General features: G+C 52.0%; 1 protein-coding gene across 4 annotated transcripts in view; it reads left to right on the forward strand.

Moving 5' to 3' along the window:
• PAX2 (paired box 2) overlaps window positions 1–22460 on the forward strand; it is an 87310-nt gene that overhangs the window by 41610 nt on the left and 23240 nt on the right. For 2 of the 4 annotated variants that reach the window (XM_045854537.1, XM_045854536.1), the window contains exons 6-7: window positions 877–996; window positions 6438–6506. In XM_045854537.1, the coding sequence (XP_045710493.1) occupies window positions 877–996; window positions 6438–6506 (189 nt within the window). The remainder of the gene's footprint in view (window positions 1–876; window positions 997–6437; window positions 6507–22460) is intronic. The other 2 variants (XM_045854539.1, XM_045854540.1) reach the window with 1 other exon arrangement.

Raw genomic sequence — 22460 nt, forward strand, 5'->3', positions numbered from 1 at the left:
CAGGGCTTAAGGGGCTGGGATGCAATCAAACTTTTCATACTGCCCTTCTTGGCAGCTGTGCCCTTCTCTGTTGACCAGCAGGAAGTAGAATGGCAGGTCCCAGCTCTCCTGGAGTTGGCAGGATCTGTTGTTTACTAGTCCTGTATTACAGCGTGTGCCGGGAAGGAGGGTTGGGCCGGGCTGTACCTGAGTAGATCATTATGGAGTGAATGTGTTCACTAGTCTGTGCCCTGAGGGGGCAATTGAGAACTTCTCAAGTGATTTCAAGACCAGAAACAATGGGGAGATAGGAGCCATGCACTACACTCCTGGAGAATATCAAGGCACATTCTTATGTCTCCTAGAGATTCAGAGACAGATCTTAGAAAGCCACAGACTCTAAATCAGGACTGGTAAAGACTCAGCCCAGGAGACTAAGAGACAGTGAGCTGGGCCTGTTTGGAAGGATTTTTGCAGCCCCGGGGATTGGATGAGCTGTGCAAGGAGGCCTCCTAGGAGCTGTGCTCTCTACGGGACTGCTGAGTCACTCCGTAGATTAAGTCAGCTTCGGCGTTTCCATTCATCTTCAGGGGAGTGAGTTCACAGGCCCCAGTAAATCCATACATCTGCAGAGAAGGCTTGGGGTTGACTGGTCACCCCTCAGCCCAGGGCTGGACAGAAGTGAATAGCCTGCTCTGTATGTAGCAATGCCTTCCTCCTTAAACCTCAGAGGTTTAAGACCAGAGGTTCCCTCATCTGGTCTTAATAAGGAAGAAAGGGAATATGGGCTCCCCATCCCTCCTTATTCCCTCTGCTTCTCTCTGCCCCCAGCCCTGGGGCTTTGGCCTGCGATCAAAACTGCTATCCTGATGGCATTTCCTCCTTACTCTCATCCAGTTCCCAGCACGGCCTCCCCTCCTGTTTCCAGCGCCTCCAATGATCCAGTGGGATCCTACTCCATCAACGGGATCCTGGGGATCCCTCGCTCCAATGGCGAGAAGAGGAAACGTGATGAAGGTAGGGAGGAGGGAAGAGGCTTGGCTTCCCCGTGCACGCTTTGTCTTTGCACTCGGGGCTCCGGTTTCCGCCCGGCCTCGCAGCTGCTCTGCTATGAGATCAGTTTTAGTCGCAAAGCCCAGGTCCCCCCATCGCCCTGCTGGCTCCCGGAGAGAGGGAGGCAGGCTGCTGGTGGGGCAATCAGCTTCACCATCTGCTCAGCAGCCTCGACTGCCTCACCTTCCTCCGGGACTCACCCCCAATATCCCTGTGGGATGCCAGGAGGAAACGCCTGAGCCATGTACCTTGCTTGGGAAGGTTTTGGAGATTGGGGGACATCTGGTCTCTGACCTGAGGATGAAAGACCAACCTGCCTTGTCCTCATCTGCTCCCAACCCATCAGGAGATAGGGGAGGGATGTCACATGCTCCTGACCCCGGGGTCGTTTCTCTGTGACACGTGGACACTGGCCCCAGTAAAACTACTGGGAGCTGGACATGGGTTCCTCTCTGTGCTCCCCCACTGGAGGAGACACCATGCAGGCTCCTCTGTGACCTTCCCTCATCCCTGGAACCGCGCAGTGCGGCCAGCTGTTGAGCAGGCAGGTGGAGAGGGGGGTAAACAGGAGGATGGGGAAAGGAAGCAAGAGGAAGTAAAAGGTGGCGATGAGCTTGGGAGAAGGTGTTTTTCATGTGTGTGACGTTAGAGGTCCCTGGGTGACCATCTGGTTCTCTTCTGATGCATGAGTCCAGGGCTCAGGGCTGGCAGGCCAAGGCGAGTGAAGACACCGTTGCCCGAAACCTGCCGCTGGCTGCAACCTCACAGTCCCTGCTGGGGAGGCAGTAACTTCCTGGTTTGGGAAGGGCGTATGATTTTAAGGGTATATGGCATGAAACAGACAGAATCCTCGTAAGATGAACAGAAGGCAGTGACCATATATCCCATTAGCCCAGAAGGTCCCAATTTATGCCTTTGTCGCTGCATCTTGGCCAGTCAGCATCTCCTTTTCCTCTCAAAAAATGTCCTATTTAGATAATAAATCCTGTGGTCATCCTAAGCCTAGATAAGCCATTGATTGGGGCAGTTTTCGAGGGTAAGGAACAGAGAAAAAGGACGGAGCTGACATTCCCTGGGCCCCAGGAAAAGAGAGTGTGAGCGTCCTGGCCTCCAGCGGAGGGGACAGAGTGTCGGAGAGGCCTGGGCCTGGCAAGACAGTGATGACCTGGTGCTGGCCTCCTTCCAGAAGCCCTAATGGCCTCGTTTCACAGGGAAACAGCTTGTCTGGCTCTATTTCTCCTTCTTCCCAAATATTCAAACCCATTTGGCTGCCACGGCCTTTGCCACTCACTAAATTTCATTGTGGTTGTTTTGGCCACAGCCCCTGATGGGCAGGGGGAGGCCGTGTGAATGGCCCTTAGTCTCAATTCTCCCTGGGGGTTTCCTACGCTCAGGCCTTAGCCACACTTCCCGGCACCCTGAGTGGTTTGGACAATTCTGTGCCAAACCCTAGGAGGTTTCTCCTTACCCACTGCCCCTGTATTTTTTAGAGTGAGAGGTGTCCAGGGGGCAGGATAGGCCACAGGACCCCCTCACCTCTCTCTCCCGTTGTTCTGCGGTTGGACACAAACATGCTTTTTGCTTCCTGGGTTCCTATGGGCCATGAAGGGGAGGCACTGGCATGAGGGTGTGCCTGCCCCCCCGCCCCCACATTGGGCCTCATTGGCCAGAACAGAGCGCTCTCCTCTCGGAGCAATAGATCACATTCATTGTTTCAAGTCCATTCAATTCAGTGAGCCCTTCCTGTGCGTCTGTCACAAGAAAGGCTTGGTGCTAGAAGGTCCCAAAGCAGAACAAGATATGATTCTTGTCCTTAAGGAGCTTCCAGTCTAGCAGGGCATGTAAAACATGTGAGCCCAGAGAGCAGGAAGGCCCACCAGATACCTGGGTTGCGGTGGAGGTCTGGGCCGCGGGCCGTGGGAGCTCAGAGTGAGGAGCGGGTAAAGCCCAGGAAGGGCTGCTCTGTGAGGAGGGGCCGAGGGATGGATGAGAGGCGGAAGTTTCTGTGGTGAGAAAGTGTAGGGGCGCTCCAGCTGGGATGAAAGGGCAGGACGGGAAGTCATGGGAAGCCAGGCCAAGCAGACAGGTTAGGGTCCCAGAGCAGGTCAAGACTGGACCGTGTAGGGAGGCTGGACTTTTTTCTGCAGGCGTGCAGAGCCCCTGAAAGTGTCTGAGCAGGAAAGGAAAAAGACTGGGTGAGAGTTGGGGGCATTGTTCTCCAGCAGGTTGACTGTGGCGGCAGCAGTTGAACCCCTCTAGGCGAGGGGCAGTGGGGGCCTCCTGGTTTCCTCTCATTGCTTAAATGCGTGCTGTGCCTAGCTAGGTGGCAGGAAGGATCAGAGGCCCTACTTCTTTTCGGGAGGTGGGAGGGTGTCTTGCCTTGACTATTGACCAGACCAGATGGAGCCATCCTGTCCCGGGTGGAGGCCAGAGCCTGTGAGGGAGGCCAGTTCTCTCGGACATCTTGTCTCCACACCACACACCCTCGATCCACCAGACCCAGGTGGGAAGAGAGAAAAAGGAAGGCAAGAGCAAAGGCAGACCTTTCACAGCCTGTCCTCCCCCTCCCCCACTCTGGGTGCCTCCAAGCAGCCAGGCCCAGTTTGCATTAGGGAGCAGCTCAGATGATTAAGAATAGGGGAGATAATTATGTGTCAAGATGATGTAGCCCAACTCTGCAGTCAGGCCAAGGTAGCACAGCAGCTGGCAGGCCGGCAGCAGGCGGTGGCCTCGGGCAGGGGCTGCACTGACACCCAGGTGTGTCCTTCAGCTACTGGACCAGCACCCCAGGCAAAGGAGAAACTGGCTTAGGGCGCTGAGGGCTGTTGGGATGGGAACAGGTATATGGTATACATGTCAAGGGAGTGGGCTGACGGAGTGGGCAGCCACATCTTCCTCCAGAAGAACCCTGATGCACTACAGGGGGGCCTCCTTGGACCCCTCCTACTGTGGCATCTCCCTAGAAGTGCCATACCCTGAGGCCAAGCTGTGAGCCTTTCTGTCCTCAAGGAAGCCACTCCCGCCCCTGCCTCTGGGTACAGTGCAGCCTATTCTTCAGCTCTAACAATGTCATGGTGGTGGGCATTAGCGAGGACAATCACTGCAGCGTGTGCTGGCGTTATTGGAGACAATCTCAGCAGTAGTTATTGGTGTTCACAGTGATAATACCCAGAGCGTTATTGGCACTGGCACTTGGAATATGGACAGTGTTATTAGTATCTGCAGCAATCATATCTGTGGGGATATTAGTAAAGGGTCGATCAGCTGTGACTCTGGGGAAAAAGAAACTGACAGGAACTGTGAGTCTGCCTGAGATGCCTTCCCGTGCCCCGGCCTTTGGAAGTATGGAAGAATCCCTAGACTTTCCTTTGAGAAACATGCTAGTCAAGAAGCTTTGGCCCTCAACCCCCAAGAGTCCAGGAGCTCCCAGAATGAGACAGGTAGACAGGCCAGTGAGAGATGAGGAAGTTAGGTCACAAAGCACCCAGAAGACAGTCTGAGAAGGTAAAGCCCCATTCAGTACCCTGCTAAAAGCTTGACCCCCTTTCAGCTACAACTATGAGAGGGTATGTTAGGGTCCTTTGAAGGACACTGCTCCCCTGGATGTTGATTACCCTGGCTCATGTGACTAGAGAATAGAGACTCTTGTATTTCTTTTAGGCTGAAAAAACAAAGTCCTTTGCTTTCGCCCAGTTGCTTTCAGCCATGGTCCCAAAGGTTGCTGTCTGTGGGTGGCCTTGAAACACACAGCAATGACATAACTTGTCCGAACATCCAAATGCAGTCCTATGGTCTGAGTCCGTTAATCTGCGGGAGGGGGGGTGTGTTGGTCTTCCTTTGGTGTGCGGGGTGGCCGGGGGCTGTCGTGTTGCATTCCGTTCATTAGGCGCACAACGAGTTGTGCGGCTGGGTGGCGCCAGACCAGTGAGGTTGTGCGTCTGCAGGCAGGGCAGGCTGCAGGGCTGCCAACGGCCCAGTCCGTCCGCTGCCTTTCGTAGCTCCCTTCTGCTTTGGGTGGAACTGCAACTGGAAGAAGCAGTTTATCCCCTTATTTAGTTTTCCTCCTAAGAGGTCCCCAAGTATGTGGCTTACGTTAGACTTGGTACAGATGTGAGGATGAAGCTGTGGAAGTGAGAGGCACCTCCTCTGTCTAGGAGCCCTGGCTGCAGGCAAGAGGGGGCTGCAGACCCCTGCCAGGAAGGAGAATTCGGGTTGGGGGCCAGCAGGCAGTCCCTGGAGCGCAGCAGGCATCAGCAGTGCCCAGTGGGAAGTGGTGTGAGCTCTGGAGCCAGGCAGAGCTGGGTCTGAGCCCTGGGGCCTTGGTCGAGGCACTTAATCTCCATCAGCTCAGTCTTTTCTGTAAAGTGGAGGTGGTCGCAGCACTCACTCCACGAGGACTGTGGAGAAGACTACACGGGATCACGGACATAGAGTGTTGAGCCAACCCATCTTGGGGGATGGGTCACACTGTGTATCTGGGGAGGAAGGCCTGGTTGGCAGTTTGTGTTTTGAGAGAAAATGAAGTTGTGTCAGAAAGAAACTTAGTTGGGCCTCCTTAAACTTGGTGCGGCCCCTGGTAAGTAGGGCAACTAGGGCAGCGGGGGAAAGGTGTCAGCCCCCCGTGTGTGATCAGGAGGACCTGTGTCCATCTCTGCTTACTCACTGGCTCTGCAGTATCTCACTGGGCCACATGTCCACTCTTAGCATCCACCAGGCATTTCAGCCATGTGTAAATTAATATAGGGCCCCCTTCTTTCCTAACACGCAGGTGCCCCTCCCTCTACCCACTGCTGTGCATTCCCACTACCGTGTGCAAGTTTGTCTATTTCCCTTGGGAAGTGTAGGTTTGCTTATGGACACGTATGTAACTTTTTTACATAGTTTATGAAAATGTGAGTGTATGTGTGTGTGTGTGTCTCAGCATCCTGAGACCTTTGGGTCTGAGAAAGGGGGTGTGGAACACCACGCATCGGGCAGGCATGCAGTCTTCTGGACTGTGTGTACATCTGCAGAGACGATCAGGTGTGCCAGGAGCAGGTCCACCAGCACCAGTGAGCAGGGAGAACTCACGCCAGGCCTGAGTGCGCTAGGGTCCCTGGTCTTGGGCCGCAGGTGTACATACAGACTGTTGCCCAAAGGGCCCTGCAGGCATCACCCTGCATTCTGTTGGCAAATGGATGGGCTGTGCTGAACGTGCTTCCAGCGGCGGCCTGGGGCTCCAGGCAAGGGACACTGAGGCTGCCCTCAGTGGGAGGGTATGGGAGCCCTCATACCCTCAGGCTCTGTGGGAGTTGCCACTCAGCACCCTTGTCCCCTTGGAAGAGGAGCCTGGTCTCCCAATCTTGGGGTCTACCTGCCTGTCTTTCGGGATCTCTCAGTGTCTGTCTGTCTCTCATTTGCTCTAGTCGAGGTATACACTGATCCTGCCTACATTAGAGGAGGTGGAGGTTTGCATCTGGTCTGGACTTTAAGAGGTATGGGGGCCAGAGGGAACATGGTGTGGGGGCCAGGGGCGCTAGCCGGGGGGTGGTCAGGGACTTTTCAGACAGTGGGTTCCTGAGGGCCAGTGAGCAGAAAAGGAGGTGGCGGCTCGAGCTCCTGCTGGGAAACCAGGAGGCTGACAGAGTCTCAGGGCCCGTATCACTTTCTCCACAGGCCACTGCCGGGTTTGGGGGCTGAGACCCCAGTGGCCCGGAGGGTCAGGCACTCAGTGGATGGGGGGCACTCTTTCCAGCCCTTGGAAAAACAAAGAGCAGATCAGGTAGTAAAACAAAAGCAAAGGAGACCTGGAAGCACCTGACAGCCCTAATTCATCACGGCCCAAGTTTTTTCCTGTGTTCCCATTATATTTGTTTGTAAAAGTGGAAATCAATTTTGAAGGTAATTTTCTGGAAAGAATGGAAGGGAGGTGGGAGGGCCGGATAAGGCAGAGATGGTAAAAGGAAAAATTTAGGCCAGGCACAGCCCAGGGGCAGCTCTTGGCAAGGTGAAAGAAAATTGCATATTCAATCTCCATCCATGAATCTCCCTCACTGCTGCCCGCCTCCTGCTTGAAAACAATGAAGGCTTTTTCCCAACACTGGGCAGGGCCTCGGTATCAGCCTCACTTTAACTTCAGGGTCATTAATTCCCTGATTATTGAAGGAGAAGAGAGGGTTGCAGCATCGTCAATTCCAAAGACACCCCCCCCCATGTGATCAGGCCCTGGCTGGGGTGCGGTGGGGGGCAGCCAGGGTGGGGTGAGGTGTTGTTTCAGAAGAGCAAAAGGGTGAGGAGGGAGGAAGTGGGGAGCCAACTGGACTGGGGGGAAGGAAGCCAGGAGGAGGGCGGAAGAAGGCAGTCATTACTGCATACCTCTGTTGTTGTTATTGCAAATTAAAAGTAGCATGTTCCACTCCACAGCTATCTTTAGGGAGGGAGGGGCACCAAGGGAGGTGGGGGATCTTATCATTGCTTCTTCAGCAGACCAGCCGTGGTGTCACCGTGTGAGGTGACATTTGAATTTACAATTCCGCTGAGAAAAGCCATTAATTCACAAATTAACATTTCTCCCTCTCCCTCTCTCTTTAACACTCTCTCCCTCTCTCACATGGATGTGCAAGCAATTGAAAAGACAAAGGAAATAGCCTTAAGGAAGAGACTTTACTGCTAGTCTGTCTGTGCTGAGATTGCTCCCCCTGCTTCCAGATAGATAAACCAATTACCTGAGCAGCTCTGCTCCTGGCCACCCGCGATCGCCTCTTTTTGTAGGCTGCCTCCATGGCTGGATTACACTTGGTGTATCTCATTAATGTAAACCAGGCATGCCCTGGTCACCGGTCTCTTTTCCCTCACTCGCTTTGTGGAGGGCAGTGGGAAGAGTGTTGGTGTCAGAAAAGGCAGGCAAGGTGGACCCCGGGGACTAGGAGAGGCTGCCAGACCTTGGGACTCTGAGTGCAGCCTTCGGTCCTGGAGGCTGACAGGGGAAGTCTGCAGGTGGGCACTTCCTGGTAGGCATGCACGGTCGGATATTTAGAGGCAGAAGCTGGAGCCTCAGCCTCACTCTCTCTGTCCTCTGTGGCCTTTTGGTCCAGAGGCAGGGGGCCGGCAGAAGCATAGAAGGATCTGAGCATGCCCTGCATGGGAAGAGCTTAGGGAAGTTTCACTGAGCACATACCATTTTAGTGGGCCAGGTTCAGCATGAAGGAGCTGGGAGGGGGCTGGGGAGGGCCCAGAAGACACAGTGAGGTTGCCCTGTATTGGGTAAACACATGGGGTTGCACAGATTCCTTAACCTAAGCCCAGCACCTGGGCACAGTTATGCCTGTTCACCACTTAACCTTCACACACACACACATACACACACACACGCACAGAGTCATCTGATTCCCTTTTAAAGAATCCCCGCCCAGGAGTGTGGACCTGAGTGGCATGCCTTCAGAGCTCTGAAGTGAGCTTACATGGTGGGCAAAGAACCATGGAGCCTCTCTTTGCTCCCATGGCCCCCCAGGCCGCAGCCAGGCCCTGTAAGGAGACACTATACTGGCGGGGTCTGAGTCTCTGTGAGGACAGGTGCGCTGTGGCTCCTTGCTGGAATCACATGATTTTACACGCACCATCCTACCCAGCACAGGTCACAGACTGTCTCTCATGAGCCCAGTCCTCTGAAAGTCCAGAAACCAAATCTGCAGGACGGCAGTCATCCACCTGAACAAGTACCTGAGTTAAACTGCATTAACAAGCTCAACCTATGCTCATTTTCCAACAAATATTCAAGCCCTGGCTAGTGTCTACCCTAATCTAAGAAAGAGCTAAGGTTTGAAGGTCAGCATTCGCTAAGACACCAAAAAAAAAATCCACTTATGAACACGTATTTGTTGCTATGATTCTATCTTCCCAGTCACCTGGGAAATCAGACCGTTCATACAGGGCAGGAGGTCTATCTTAGCTGGATCGCATATTTTAGCCAAACTCTGGGCCACGTTGGCCATGAGCCTGTTGAACACTGACCATGTCATCATACGGAGGTAGGTGTAGGCTATATCGATGTTTCAGTAAGACCTCTACCTTGGGTCCTGAGCCACGTGGGCTTACCTTTTTCTGACAGGAAGGACCGGGGCTTAGCCATGGCAGCGCAGAGCTGACATGCGTGCATGAATTTGTATGTTAAGTCCCTGAGTTTATACCAGAGACTTCAGTCAAATCATTAACCACCTCGGGTCCCTAACCAGTTCATGCTGTTGTGGATAAAGAGATATATTTTGTTTGAGGAAGTATGTTGTGATTTAGCACAAAAGAGGTTTTTTTTCCCCCTATGAAGTACCAAAACATCAAAATAAATCACCCCCACCCCCAGGAGAGAAAGTACAGATTAGCAGTGGAGGGGGCTGTCTGTGTCCCTCCCCACTGGAAGGTGGGGTGGGTGTAGCACAGGATTACAGCTTTCCCAAAAAGCGTCTGTGCATTTCTCGGCACGTGTGGGCACACCCATCTTGTCAGACCCTGTCTTCAGACCCTAGTCTTCGACCTGGCCACTGCCCTGCAGGTAGGCATCGTTCTCCCTCCCCCACCTGGCAAGGGCGCAAAGCAAGAAATGAGAAATCCCCGCCTCAGCGATGGCCCCAGGCTCAGGCTGTGGACAGGAGGGAGGGGCCGGGCCCTGAGGCTGCCCACAGGCCCTGCCGACAGTGGGCTGGCCTGCCTGGGCACCTCCTCCTCTGCTGGCCAGAGGGTGGCTGAGAAGGGCAGGGGCATGGGGACCCCTTGGAAGAGGGGTTTGGAGAGAAGGTAGGCTGGGAGACCCAGGATTGCTGCCTGACCATTGTGGGCTGCGTGAGGAGTCCTGGAGCCCAGGGAAGGACCCGTTCCCTGTCTGCCTTCCTCGGGGACGTAGAGGCTAGAAAGCTCTCCAGGACCTTCCCCATTCTGCCCTGTGGGGGTGGAAGAGCAAGGAGGGTTGGGGGAGGGCTGGGAGACGATCACGAGCCTCAGAGCTGAGTGGCAGCAGAGCCAGTAATTCAAACCATCCTGACCCTTCGGTGAACCTGAACCTGCTGACCTTGACAGCACCAGACAAGGGAGGCCTCACAAACCTCAACCTGCGTGGAGGCCTTGCTTTTTCTTTCTCCCTTCTTGGAGGCCCGTGGCCCAGCCTCCAGGTAGCTCCTAATTTGGCCATCCCCACGAAATGTCAGCATCCCTCCCTCCCTGAGGCCTGCCCCCCTGTCTCAAAGCATCCTTTGTGTTCATCTCCACTGGAGACAAGTACGTGGGCATCTCAGGGGTCTTTCCAGAGCCAGGCTGAGGCTTCCTTTTCAGGAGTACTAGCTATAAAGTGTGTGTGTGTGCACATGCACGTGTGTGTGTGTGTGTGTAGTCTGGGTGCACACAGGGGCTGGGGTAAAATGTGATCGAGACAGAGCAGACAAGACGAGGGAAGAAAAGCCTGAGGAAAGCTGCCCCAGGAACCTGCATTAAAGTAAATGTAGTTTATGAAGTTTATGCTTTCCTCCCAGGGAGAGCTGGATTCCATCCAACAGCCTCCCGGAGCCTGCCAAACAGCTCCTGAAGCAGAAAGTGCAGGCAGGAGCACGGGCAAGCCAGTGACGGGGGCGGGGTGGGGGGGGTACAGACACACGTGTATACACATGCACACACACATTCTCTCTCTCTCATTGGTTCACACGGATCTCCCTAGACCCCAGCAGACTTCCAAGAACGGAGGTAGGGATGCAGACAGTATATTTGGTGGAATTGCCTTCAGGAGCTTCCCTTTCTTTTCCTCTTCCTTTCCCCTGCCCCCATCTCCTTTGGCAGTGTGGCTGACCCAGACACATGGGCAGTGTGGACACTTTGGGGGCTGTTGGTGTGGTAAGCTGGGCCGAGGGCAGTGTGGACCACTGAGGCAGTCAGTTTGTGGGGGCCGCTCTGGGTGAGGGGCACTGTGGGCGATCTGGGGGTGGTGGGTATGAGGCCAGTGTAGGCAAAGGGTTCAGAATGTGGCCTGCCAGGAACCCACCTTTTTTCTGATGCTGGGGATCCATTCTTCTCTGGCATCTGGTCTAGACAGCAGGTGCCTTACAGCTGCTGAAGACCGCTGCTGGAGTCTCTTGAGGAGAAACAATGAGAGACAGTATTCTTCTTTCTGGAAACTCAAAGGAAATAAATGGTTGGGATATGGGCACTCTTAGAGGGACTTATCAGCACGCTGGCCGATCTGCCTTTCTAGACTCTTCTTCATGTGCACAAGCACATGGGTCCGTGTGTGTGGGTACCAATGGTATGTAAGTGGGCCGGGACCCTTGGCTTTAGAGACTGTGTGGAGGAGAAGAGTCACTGGAGAGGGCAGTAGTGTGTAACAAAGGCCTCCACCCCAGCCTGCTGGGTTGGCAACATCTAATTGCTTGCCCCTGTGCTTCCAAGACAGGTTTCTGCTGGGGACAGGCAGTGGGAAAACTCTATCTCCCACCTCTTCGGGGGGACTTCTTGTGCTTACTCAAGTTCTGCCAGCATCTGGGACAGAAGAGGACAACAGAGGCAGAGTCATCTGAAGGCACAGAGTTGAGGGAAGACGAGGGTAGAAGGGAAAGTGAAGGATAAGCAGAGGCTGCGATGGCGGAGGCTCCTCTGGGAAGCCAGGAGATGCTGGGTGTGGAGGGCGGCCAAAATGGGCCAAGGGTGGCTTTGGCCCTTTTTCTCCCCACTCTCCTTTCCCGTCCCTCCCTCCCCCTCCTGGTCTCTCCCCTCTTCCCTCCACACATCTTTATTGGTTCCAGTAATAGCGTTGATTTGCATGTCAGGCAAAGCCGTGCTACACACACAAAAAGAAAACCCCAGCCTTGGCGGTGTGGCAGTGTCAGCTCTCGCTGTTGTTCGACAGTGTAAAATTAAATTAATAAAGCCCCCAACGCAGGAAAACATAACAGGAAATTAATGGCCTTTACTGTCGCTCTGATGCAGTCATTTGCAACCCTGCTTTCCGCACCAAAGACTTCATAAATGCAAGCAGTTTCTCTAAACAAGCATACTTAGAGCGGCCTGGTATGTAATTTTTCGCCTTGCTTGTGTCCTCTGAGCTAACAAAGCCCCCTTCTCTTCTGGCTCCAGAGAGGTTTCTAACCGGTTCTGGCCCCAGCTGGAGTCCAACACCCGGCAGAAGGTCCCAGCCCCTCCCTGGAAGGGCTGAAGGAGGACTCCGGTCCCACACAGACAGGCCCTCAGCCAGCCCTCCTTCCCCACCAGCAGCCAGCGAGCCGGAGCCCCGGGCTCTGCCAGCAGGCCAGCAGGAAGGCACAGCGCATGCTCTCAGGCCGGAAAGTTGATCACTCAGGGGAATTCACCCAAGTCCACCCAATGTTCACTCTCCGCTCTGTTCTGTGCACTTGTCTTCTCTCCACTCCCTGTTTGTTCTCCTCCCATGGTGTTGCCTGGCCTCCCCTCTCCCTCCCCCGTTTATACTCTCTCACCCTCCCAAATGGGTCTCACACACTCAGGCTGGTTGTGTTGGCAGTGGGTGCCCATGCCCTTTTTTCCTACAGGTAAACTAGGGGTTTTGGATGGAAGGAGGGGACTAGCATTCAAAATGCGGGAATTAACTGTACTGCTATAATTCTCTGGGGTCCCAGGGCTCCCTCGTATCTTCCTCTTTTCTACTGGTTCGTTAGGAAACACGAGGGCCCTAAATGATCACTCGGGCCATCTCTCTGTCCTTGGGCAAATTTCCTGTAAGTCATTTCCTATCGTCGAGAATCTGTGATCTTGCTTTGGTGTGTAAAATGGTGGAAATTTATACTTACCTTTCTGGGGGTCTTTGTGTCAATGTGGGCCCCCGTGTTGGGGAGTCTGAGAGGAGCAAAGAACCAGGATGTGGATCTGAAGGAATCTGCAGTCTATTGGGAGAGGCAGAGCTATCACACATCAGACAATAAGCTCAACCATGTGGCTAAGTATTCACTAGAAATCCAGGGAAGTAGCTAGACGAGCAAGAAGGGAATGGGACTTGAGCCTGGGAATAGCTAAGATTCAGGGAGACAGGGAGCTTGGCTCGAGCGACACCTTCCATGTGGAAGGAGGCAGTGGGCTGAGAGCGGTGTCAAGGCAGAGTCTTCATGTCTTATCTGCCGCTCACTAGAACTCTCCCCTCCAGCGGTGCTGCCTGACGGGCCGCAGCCCCTGCCCGGACATGGGACACAGATGGACAGCTATCCCTGTTAGACTCCCAATTTCCGGATCCATTTGCACTCCGTACTTGCTCTGGGACCTTTGGTTAGTTACATAATCTCTCTAAATCTCAGTTTCCTCGTCTTTAAAATAGAGATAAAGACATGAACCACAGAGAGTGGTGTACAGATCTTCATCGGACACCCTCTCTTCTCACCCTCCCTCTATTCCTTCCATTCCTTCCATCCGATTTACTGAGCGCCTAGAAAAACAACGAGCTGAGCCCTGGGTGGATCTCAGTTTCTCACATGAGGTGGTCCCTGCCCTTTCTGGAGGTTCCTGATCACCCTTGTTACCCATCTCTGAATTCATTCTTGACGGTTAAAATCCCTCTTAAAGAAACACTCAACTCTAGGGACAGTCTAGCCAATGCCAAGTACAGTAGAACCATTGCCATTCTCCATCTGGAGATTCTACATTCATAAGGTAGCCTCAGATTACATTCGATTTTTTTAGCAGCCGTGTCAAACTCAGGCTCATATTGAGTTCGTGGTCAACTAAAACCTCGAGATCTTTTTCACATCAATTGCTATCAAGCCAGGTCTACCCCGTGCTGCTCTTGTGTAATTGATTTTTTTAACCTAAATATAGGGCATTCCATTTATCCTTGTTGAATTTCATCTTGTTGGTTTGAACTCTTAATTCCACCTGCTGAAGATCATAAGGAAGTTTTCTATATCATCACCCTAGAAGTTTTTTTTTTAGAGTAATTTTCCTTTAAAATAAAGGAGAGCCACAGGGCCCACCAGTGGAGACCTCCCTCCTGGTTGTGAAAAATGGATGCTCTCAGTACTGTCAAGTCCAGCAGCCATCGGCCATTTCACTCTTCTTCACCTTGTTCATGAAGTTAGGAAGGAGATGCTTTGTGAAATGTTAACATTCACTACATCCAGAGCATTTGTTTGATCAATCAATAAAAAAATCCAATTTAAGTCTATGCACAGATTGCGTGCCTGCCGTGTATGGAGCACGGCAGGACTGATTTACAGAGGTAAACAGGACGCAGTTCTTGACCTCAAGAAGCTTCTGCTGTAGCAGGGAGATAGATGTGTACGTCATTATATGAGCAGGATGTGACCGGTGCTATAATCAAGGCATGAAGGGCTATGACGAATTTTTTTTAAAAAGCGGTAGTTGGTTCCAACCAGAGCAATTGAGGAAGTCTTAGTGAGAAGGGCATTTGGTCTGGGAGCTAATATCCAGTTACTGTGCCACAACTTATTCTTGGTGAGTGCACGCAAGCTCCAGGGTATCACCGTTTTCCTTTCTAGTGCCAACAAATTTACTGTATAATAATTTCTTGTGAAAGATTTCCGGACCCCAGTATTAAATTTATTAGAGTGTTATTTGCATAAACTTACCTCCCTTTCTCCTTTTTTTTTTTTTTTTGCAAGGCAGGATGCCATTGAGCTTTGTCACTGCCCCACTTTCTCGTTGTGACTTTTAAGGATCATCAAAAAAAATTTTAGAACCCTATCTACCTTCCCCCCCCAGGGTCCTGCTAGATGAATATCTGGGCCTGGGAAAGTTAGCTCCGTGGAAATGGTCAGGAGTACCTGCCTGGCCCCCTCCTGACCCGGGCCACTCCTGCTGGTCCCATTTGGAAGATTCTTTTCTCTGGTGCAGAAGTTCTGCCTTCTCTCTCTCTCTTTCCTCTCAGTCCTAAGCTCCTCTTCCCCAGCACGGAGCCCAGACCTGCCTCACATTTTGTTTGCTCCAAACACAGCCACCAAGCCCCTTTCTTGTCGTCTCAGCTCGTTCTGAGCTTTTGTCTTCCTGACAGGCTCTCGCATCCATCCTTGGTTATGGTCCCCTCCTTCCATCAGTTGTGTGTCCTTTACAACGGGGAAAAATATAACTTTGTGTGATAATAAGTACAATAGATGCTCACTATAAAATATTTTGAAGATAAGTAAATTTTTCAAAATTACCCATAATCTCATCATCGAGAGGTAACCACTGTTGGAATTTGGTCTGTTCTTTACAGTCTCTTCTTTTTGTGCATGTATAATTTTATATATAATTTTTTTATCAAAATTGGAATGATATTGTATATACAGCTTGTCTTGCTATTTTCAGTTAACATTATATAGAAGCATTTTCACATATCATTAAATATTCTTTGAAAACATGATTTTTTAATGGCCGCATAATCTTCCACCATTCGGTGTACATGTCCTTTTAAAATCTAGGCTCATCATATTTTAAAGCTTATTCGTGTGCAGCGGCGATGATTTTCCTGAAATGCCCTTCTCCTCCCGCCCCTCCCCCACTCTCACTCCCTCCACCGTGTCAGGGTGATTCTTTGAGCTCGCAGAGGCAGAATCTCATTTTTAGAGCATCCAATCCTTATGGAATCGTGTTCCCTTCTAGAATCTCTTGTCATGAGATCGAGTGGCTATTCTTTCCCTCAACCCAGAGCAGTTTGCTTTCCTCGAGTTGGATTTTGTCCAATGCCTCCTTCCTTTGCTACTGTCAACTCTAGACATGCTTGCTTTCTCCCCAGATCCCCATCACTTACCCTTCATCGGGTTTTCCTTCTTGGCCGAAATTAAGCAGCTTGAAACAGCGGCAATGGCTCTGGGCCGAGAACCTCAGCTCACAGCCTGACGATGAGTGGCTGGGTGACGTGGGGAAATTGCTTAACCTTTCTGAGCCTCCCCTTTTTTTTTAATCTCTTACAGAGAATGGAATTAAATAATCTTGATACTTTCCAACTGTAAAATATGATGACACCAAATCCAGAATAGCAATTTCCTTTGTTGCTTCTTTTTCCTTCTAAAAGGTAAAATGTCGAATAAGGCAAGTTCAGAATCTATCAACCTTTGCTTTTGGAATTCTATCTGACAAATCATTCGACCTTTTTTATCACCTACTATGTGTCAGGCCCAGTGCGGGGTTTCTACAGATGAAAAAACATGTGCCTGCCTTCAAAATGGGAATAATAATAGAAACCCTCCCGCTTAAGTTCTGGTGAAAATTAAATGAGTTAATATATGTGAAATTCTGAGATGGATGCCTAATATATAGTGAGCACTTAATGTTAGCTGCTGTTATTGTAAGGATTAAATCAGTGGCTATACGTTCAGCCGAGTGTCTGGCACAATAATGGGAACTGGATCGATTTTAGTTATTATTATTATTTCTGCAATAGAGGTTTGGATAGATGGCTATTGGAACACAGAGAAAGGAGAAATTCATGCTGCCGAGAGGGAGCTAGCAACCCTCTGGTGTACCTCTGAGGAAACTCAATCCAGAAAAGCTTAAGGGACTTGGCCAAGGTCATACAGCACATAAGCGACAAAACTAGGAGTTCCACCAGGAGATGTTACTACCAGTCCAGTGTTCAGTTAGGGCGACAAAGGCAGTTAGTGTCCCCAGAGGCACGGGAAGACAAGGCAAGCAGGCCAGGCCCCCTGCCCACCTTTCATTCTCATTCTACCATGAAGTCACTGAGTGCTTGGAAGCTGGGCTCGGTTAAGGAGCACCCGTTGGTCCAAGGGTGCCAGAGCTGGAAGGCTGACCTGAACCTTGTCTTTGAGCCAGATTGCCAAGGGCTTCTTTGTGCTCACCCTCCTCTTCAGCATGGCTTGGGGTTCCTGGACAGGGCAGTCTCACAGATTGTCCATTTAAGGATGGGAAGCAATGGGGTATGTCACCCCAGCTCCCTGGACAGACATGGTCTCTGCCAGCCCGACCTCCAGCCTGGCCCCGGCCCAGCACCAGGCAGCGCCACTTTCTTCCTCTGCCCTCCGTTTCCTCCCCATTTGTACTTCCCACCCTGCTTTCCTCGCCTGCTCTCCCTCCCATCTTTCCTCCCTCCCCTTCCCTGTCTGCTGCCCGTCTCTCCTCATTCTCACACTCCTCCCCTCTCTTTTCTCCTTCCCTCTCTCCTGTGTCCCCTCCCCATTCCATGCATCCTTGTTCTGTGCCCAGTCTGAAAGCAGCCCCACTCCTGGTCCCAAACCCCAGAACTCCCTGTTCTCAGTCAGATGGGAGGGCCAGGGCGGCAGCTCAGACCTTCGTGGTCCTGCTGCTGTGGGGGTGGGGGTGGGGCTGGGGCTGCACAGGCGGGCTGCCCTGAATGACAAGCGGCGATATTGATCGCATTCTGAACTCAGCCCAGCCGATAGAAGGTAATTAATGACTCCATTTGCCTCAGTACGGAGGAGAACAATTGAGTTTGAAACTGCAACAACTGGCAGCTGGGGAGACTGGGGGACTGCCTGGGGGTGAACCCCTCAGAGGGGAAAGGGGTGTTAGCGGAGCTAAGGTGTAGAGAGAGGGGGCAGAGGCCATAGGTCACAATGGTATGGAGCAAATGTCTGCCCAGAGCCCCGCTCCCAGCCACCCCTCCTGCTCCCCCCAGCCCCCTGGAGGCCTGAAGCCCATCACCCACTGTGTCCACCTCCTCCACGTTTTCTCTTTTCTTCCTGTAGCACTTTTTCGGGTCACTTTTGGCCTGCAGATGAAGTAAGACTTACTTTCCCCAAGACAGCTTCCTGTGTGCGATGTGGTCTTGCACATGCTTTTAACCCTCCCCGAGCTTGTTTGCGCTTGTTTGCGCTTGTGTACAATTGAATTAATGGTGTCTCTTCTGCAAGTGTTCGGTGAGGATTAGAGAGATTGCATGTAAATCACCTCGAGCCTGCCTCGGACATAGTTAGTGCTCAATAAATGCTGATAACAACAATCTTTGACGAAGGAAGCAAATTTGGTAGTGTTGAACAAATAATTTTGCCTCTCAGCTGAAAATGAGAATAAGGATTACCTTGTAATGGTAAATGGATTTAATGAGCATATGTGAAGGCCCTCATACTGGCAGTTTCCCCAATGACAGGTAGATATTTGTGTTGGGTGTTAGAAAACTGAAATGAGTGTAGCCCTTTACTGTATCCTTTAAGACAGTCCCGTCAAATGCCTAGCTCTTACTTCCTGGGATTTGGTGGGCAGCCTCTGTTTATCCCATTTTAATCTTGTAGACTTTGATAACCTGGGCACGTTCTGACCAAGAAACGGACAATATTTCATTCTGTTTGTTACCATTGCCCCACCTCCCTTTTGGTCAATGCTTAAGAATTTCTCTTGTCCCTTGCGGTGACTGCTTTGGGAATTTGGGTAGAAGGTCCACACACAAGGAAGACAGAACGTTTCTGTTTTATCCCTTGTCCCTAACCCTCACCCCTTAGACATGGTGTTCGGTGACTGTCCCCCTCTCCAAGCTGCTGAGACCTCACTGGACAACCTTATTTATGATTGGCCGGAGAGAAGGTTGCAGTCTGAGGTCAGAGAGGTGAGGGTACAGACCTCTGCTCCGGGGAAACCCAGGCATGTATGGGGAGAGACAAACCTAAGTGAGTGAGGAGATCAGATCTTTTTATTGAGGAGCAAAAGGTTCTGTTAGTGATTCTAGAAGTGGTGCATGCTCCTTGTACAAAGCGTGCATGATAAGGAAAGACTTAGATGAGATGCAAATCACCATGCGGATAGCTCTCCTTTTAGCCAAGATGCTCTTTGGTTTTGCTGTTCGCTTCGTTTGCCTGGAGGCTGCGAGCTGATGCTCAGTCCACACCTGGCCACGGAGCACCCTCCCTGTGCCAGGCTCCCTGGTAGACGTGCCCCTGAGCTGCCACTGACCCTCATCTAATCTTCAGCTCCCTCACCCTGAGCCTCTGCTTCCTCACCAGTAAAAAGGGGGTTATAATCCTCACCTACCTTGGAGAGTGGTTGAGAAACCCAAATAACCTAAGGTCTTTGAAACCTTTTTGTTAACTGCTAAGCAAATACAAAGTGCTTAGAGGAGAAGACAATATGAGCCTTTGTTCCCCTTGAGAGAATAATATACGTCAAAGTTTTAACTCAGCACTTCGTTTAATTTGATTAATTTATTTATATCTGCCTTGTTCCAGAAAGGACTTGAGGAGGTTCACTCTCCTTGAACGCACTCACACTGTAGTGAACAAAGGTCCTGGAATGGGCTCCAGGCTTGAGACTACCTGGCTGTGTGACCTTGGACTTGCCATCTCCCCTCCTCCACCTCACTGCCCACCCCACTAGTTTTCATTACTGTGAAATGAGGACTTTTCACCAGGTGTCCCCTAATCACTCTGGGCACAGTCTGTGCCCAGCCAGCTCAGGGGCCACAGGCTGCAGCCTCAGCATAGGGGGCATGCAAAGCAGAGAAATGGGGATACTGGGAGGGGAACCATGTCCTGGATGGGGCCAGGTGGCCCCCAGCTGGGCCCCTGGGTTTGGTACCCAGGCAGAAGAGTGAAATGATGTAGAGAGCAGGCTCTGGACTCAGACGGACCTGAATTCAAATTCTCACTGTCATATGCCAGCTGCATGGCCTATTTCATCTCTTTGCCTCAGTTTCTTTATCTTTAAATAGGTATCACAGCATTTACCTCCCAGGGGTGTTGGTAGGGGGATTAAATAAACTGTGTAAAGTTCAGCAATGGCTTGTGATAAGCTCTCAGTACTGTGAGCTGCTAGTGGATGGTGGCTGCTCAGGGGGGAGCGGGAGAACAGGGCCGAATCCTTCACCTGTGCAGACCGACTAGCACACCATTTCTTCCTTGCTCTGTGGGGTCTCACTAAACTACAACAACCACATTTTCCAACCTCAGTCTGTGGCCCAAGAGTAGGATAGGATTTTGGAAGTCAGAACTGTTCCAGAAAGCTCAGGACATATGGCCACCATACTCCAGCCCTCTTCTTGGAGTCCTGACAAGGGGCCTCTGATTCCATCAAGGTGAAGGCCAAGGGCCTCCTCCCATCATTTGGGAAAGGCTTTCCCTGGAACCAGCTCCCGCCATGGGCAAATAGACCCATTTTTTGCGTTGACCCTGCTCTCTGTGACCAGGGGTTGGCGTGGGGAGTCCAAAGCAGAGGCCGCCTGGGCCCCATTCTCAAGCAACCTCTCTTACCTGCTTTGGATGGCAGTTCTGCAGCTCCAAGGTTCTGCACTGGGAACACAGTGCTCTCTGTCCCTTGGGGACAGCCATTGTAGGTGGGCAGGATGGTGCGGATGAGAGAAGGAAGGGCCTCCTGCAGACCGGAGTTGATGCTGCCAGAAGCTAAGCAGTGGGAATGAGTGAAGAGGGGCATAGGTCTACCCAGCGGCCTCTGATAGCTGGGATGAGAGGGACTTGCCTGACAAGGGACTGGGTGTCCTAGGCTGCCAAGCCAGTCAGGTCGACAGCCCAAAGACCTTCTGCCAGGGGTCTGGCTTTGAGTGCTCCCCAGCAGAACCTCATTCATTTATTCTAAAGTCATTCATTGAGTACCAACTGTATGCCCAGCTCCGTGCCTGGCACTGGAGCTCCCAAGATGCGTGGGTCACGGTCCCTGCACACGGGAGCTCACACGGGGAAGGACACTGTCTAATTACTCACCCCCTTTCCTTCCCTGCTCACTCAGGGACCGCTTCTGCCTCCTCCTCTAGTTTAGCCCTGCTCTGCCAAAGAGCACTTCAGTACCTGGGCCTAGCAGCTGTGTCATAGCCCGGTTCCACGCTCTTCCTTGCTGTCACCTCTGAGACTACCCTTGGGAAACCCCACTCTGAGCTCTTTCTCTCTCTCTGTCTCTCTCCATTCTCCTGAGGAGGGTCTCTCCAAATGGTCGGCACTAACAACTGCTTCATTTTCTCGCCCTTTTCTGTTCTTCCATGTTCTCTTGTCTTCTCTGCTCCTCCTCTATTCTCTTCTCCTCCTCAACCACTCCCTACCCTCATCTGGGCCCTGGGCTGCCCTCCTTAGCTGGACACCCAGGTTTATGGAGAAGCAGAGCCAGCTGGGTTTATTCCTGTGGCAAGTGCCCTCACCCAAGCCAGTGCCGCCCCAGGCTCCTAGTGTGGGAATCTCCTTCCCTTTCTTCCTCTCTCTTTTCGCCCTTTCTCAGGCATCTCCCAACTCCCTTTCCTCACTCCTCCTTACCTTCATTCCCCCCTTTCTTCTCTAGCTGAGGGCAGGTACCACCCGGTTCTCTGGAGAGAGCCTAGGAGAACCTTTCGGCCCTTTGGCTGACTTGAGAGGGCTGCCTCCCTGTCCCCCACCACTCATGCCACTGCCCTCTCCCTGCCCCCCTGGCTCACCTCCCCGATCCCCCTGAACTTCTCTGTGCTCCTCATGATTCATCATCACTGCTGCCTTTCCCCCTCCCTGTCGCCGTCCTTCTCCTTTGGGGGGGAGTTTGCTCACTTCTCCAGCAGCCTCTCTTGGGGGTTCCCTGCGTGCTTTCATCACACCAGTTTGCTCTGCTGCTCCTCTAGCACCTTCTCTCTCTTCCTCTCCCCACCCCCTTCCTCCTCTTCTTCCCCTTCCCCACCTCCCACTGCCATCTCTGCCAGTAGCAGACTTCCTTTCGCCTTTCCTTTTCCCTCCCCATTCCTCTCCATTGCAGCCTCTGTAACCTGTCTCATCACCAGGGCCCAAGTATACAAAAAAATAAATAAATAAAAAGGTCAGTGAGTGGAGGGAGCAGCAATAACCCCTAAAACAGTACTATCAGTGGAACATGATTGATCAATTGAATTCCATAGCGGCTGAAAAATGTGGGATTAAGTAGTGTATTATACGCACAATGAGTTGAGGCATGATGTTCATTTCAAGTTCATTTCGCCGGCCTCTGCCACCAGATCAGGCAATCAATAGGGGCAGCAGATATCATATATCACCTCTCTGCGGGCTGGGGAGAGAGCACCATAATCTCTCGCAAATTTAGAGTGACAGATTTGTCAAGATCTGAAGGGCCCCTGAATAAATGAAGGAAAAGAGACTCCTCCAGCCAGTGACCTGAGGACAAAGCTTCAGTTCAGCTCCTACCCACACATACACACACAGGCTTAGTCAAGCCACACACAGGCATAGTCACAAATCTACTCAGGGGCACGGCGTGAGTCTCACCACACACATGCACACACCCATGCACATAATGTGTGAGCATCCGCTCACAGACAGATGCACACTTTACTGCCCAGGGCCCACTGGTGACACTGTAATAACCTCACACAAAGACAGTCCCGCTGCCTCCCCCAGTCCTTATAGCCAGGCTTTCCCCAAAGGTGGGGGGACTCTAGCAGGGGAGGATTAGGACACAATGAAACATGCAAAGAGCTGCAAGGGGTGGGACTAGGATGACCGCACATCCGTGGAAGAGAAGCAGGGACAGGAGACACACAGGGGACATGGGCTCGTGCTCCCCACACAACCGCACATGCGCACACACAC

This window comes from Phyllostomus hastatus, unplaced genomic scaffold (genome assembly GCF_019186645.2).
Source record: "Phyllostomus hastatus isolate PE091 unplaced genomic scaffold, TTU_PhHast_1.1 phas_scaffold_1066, whole genome shotgun sequence".
Lineage (NCBI taxonomy): Eukaryota > Metazoa > Chordata > Mammalia > Chiroptera > Phyllostomidae > Phyllostomus > Phyllostomus hastatus.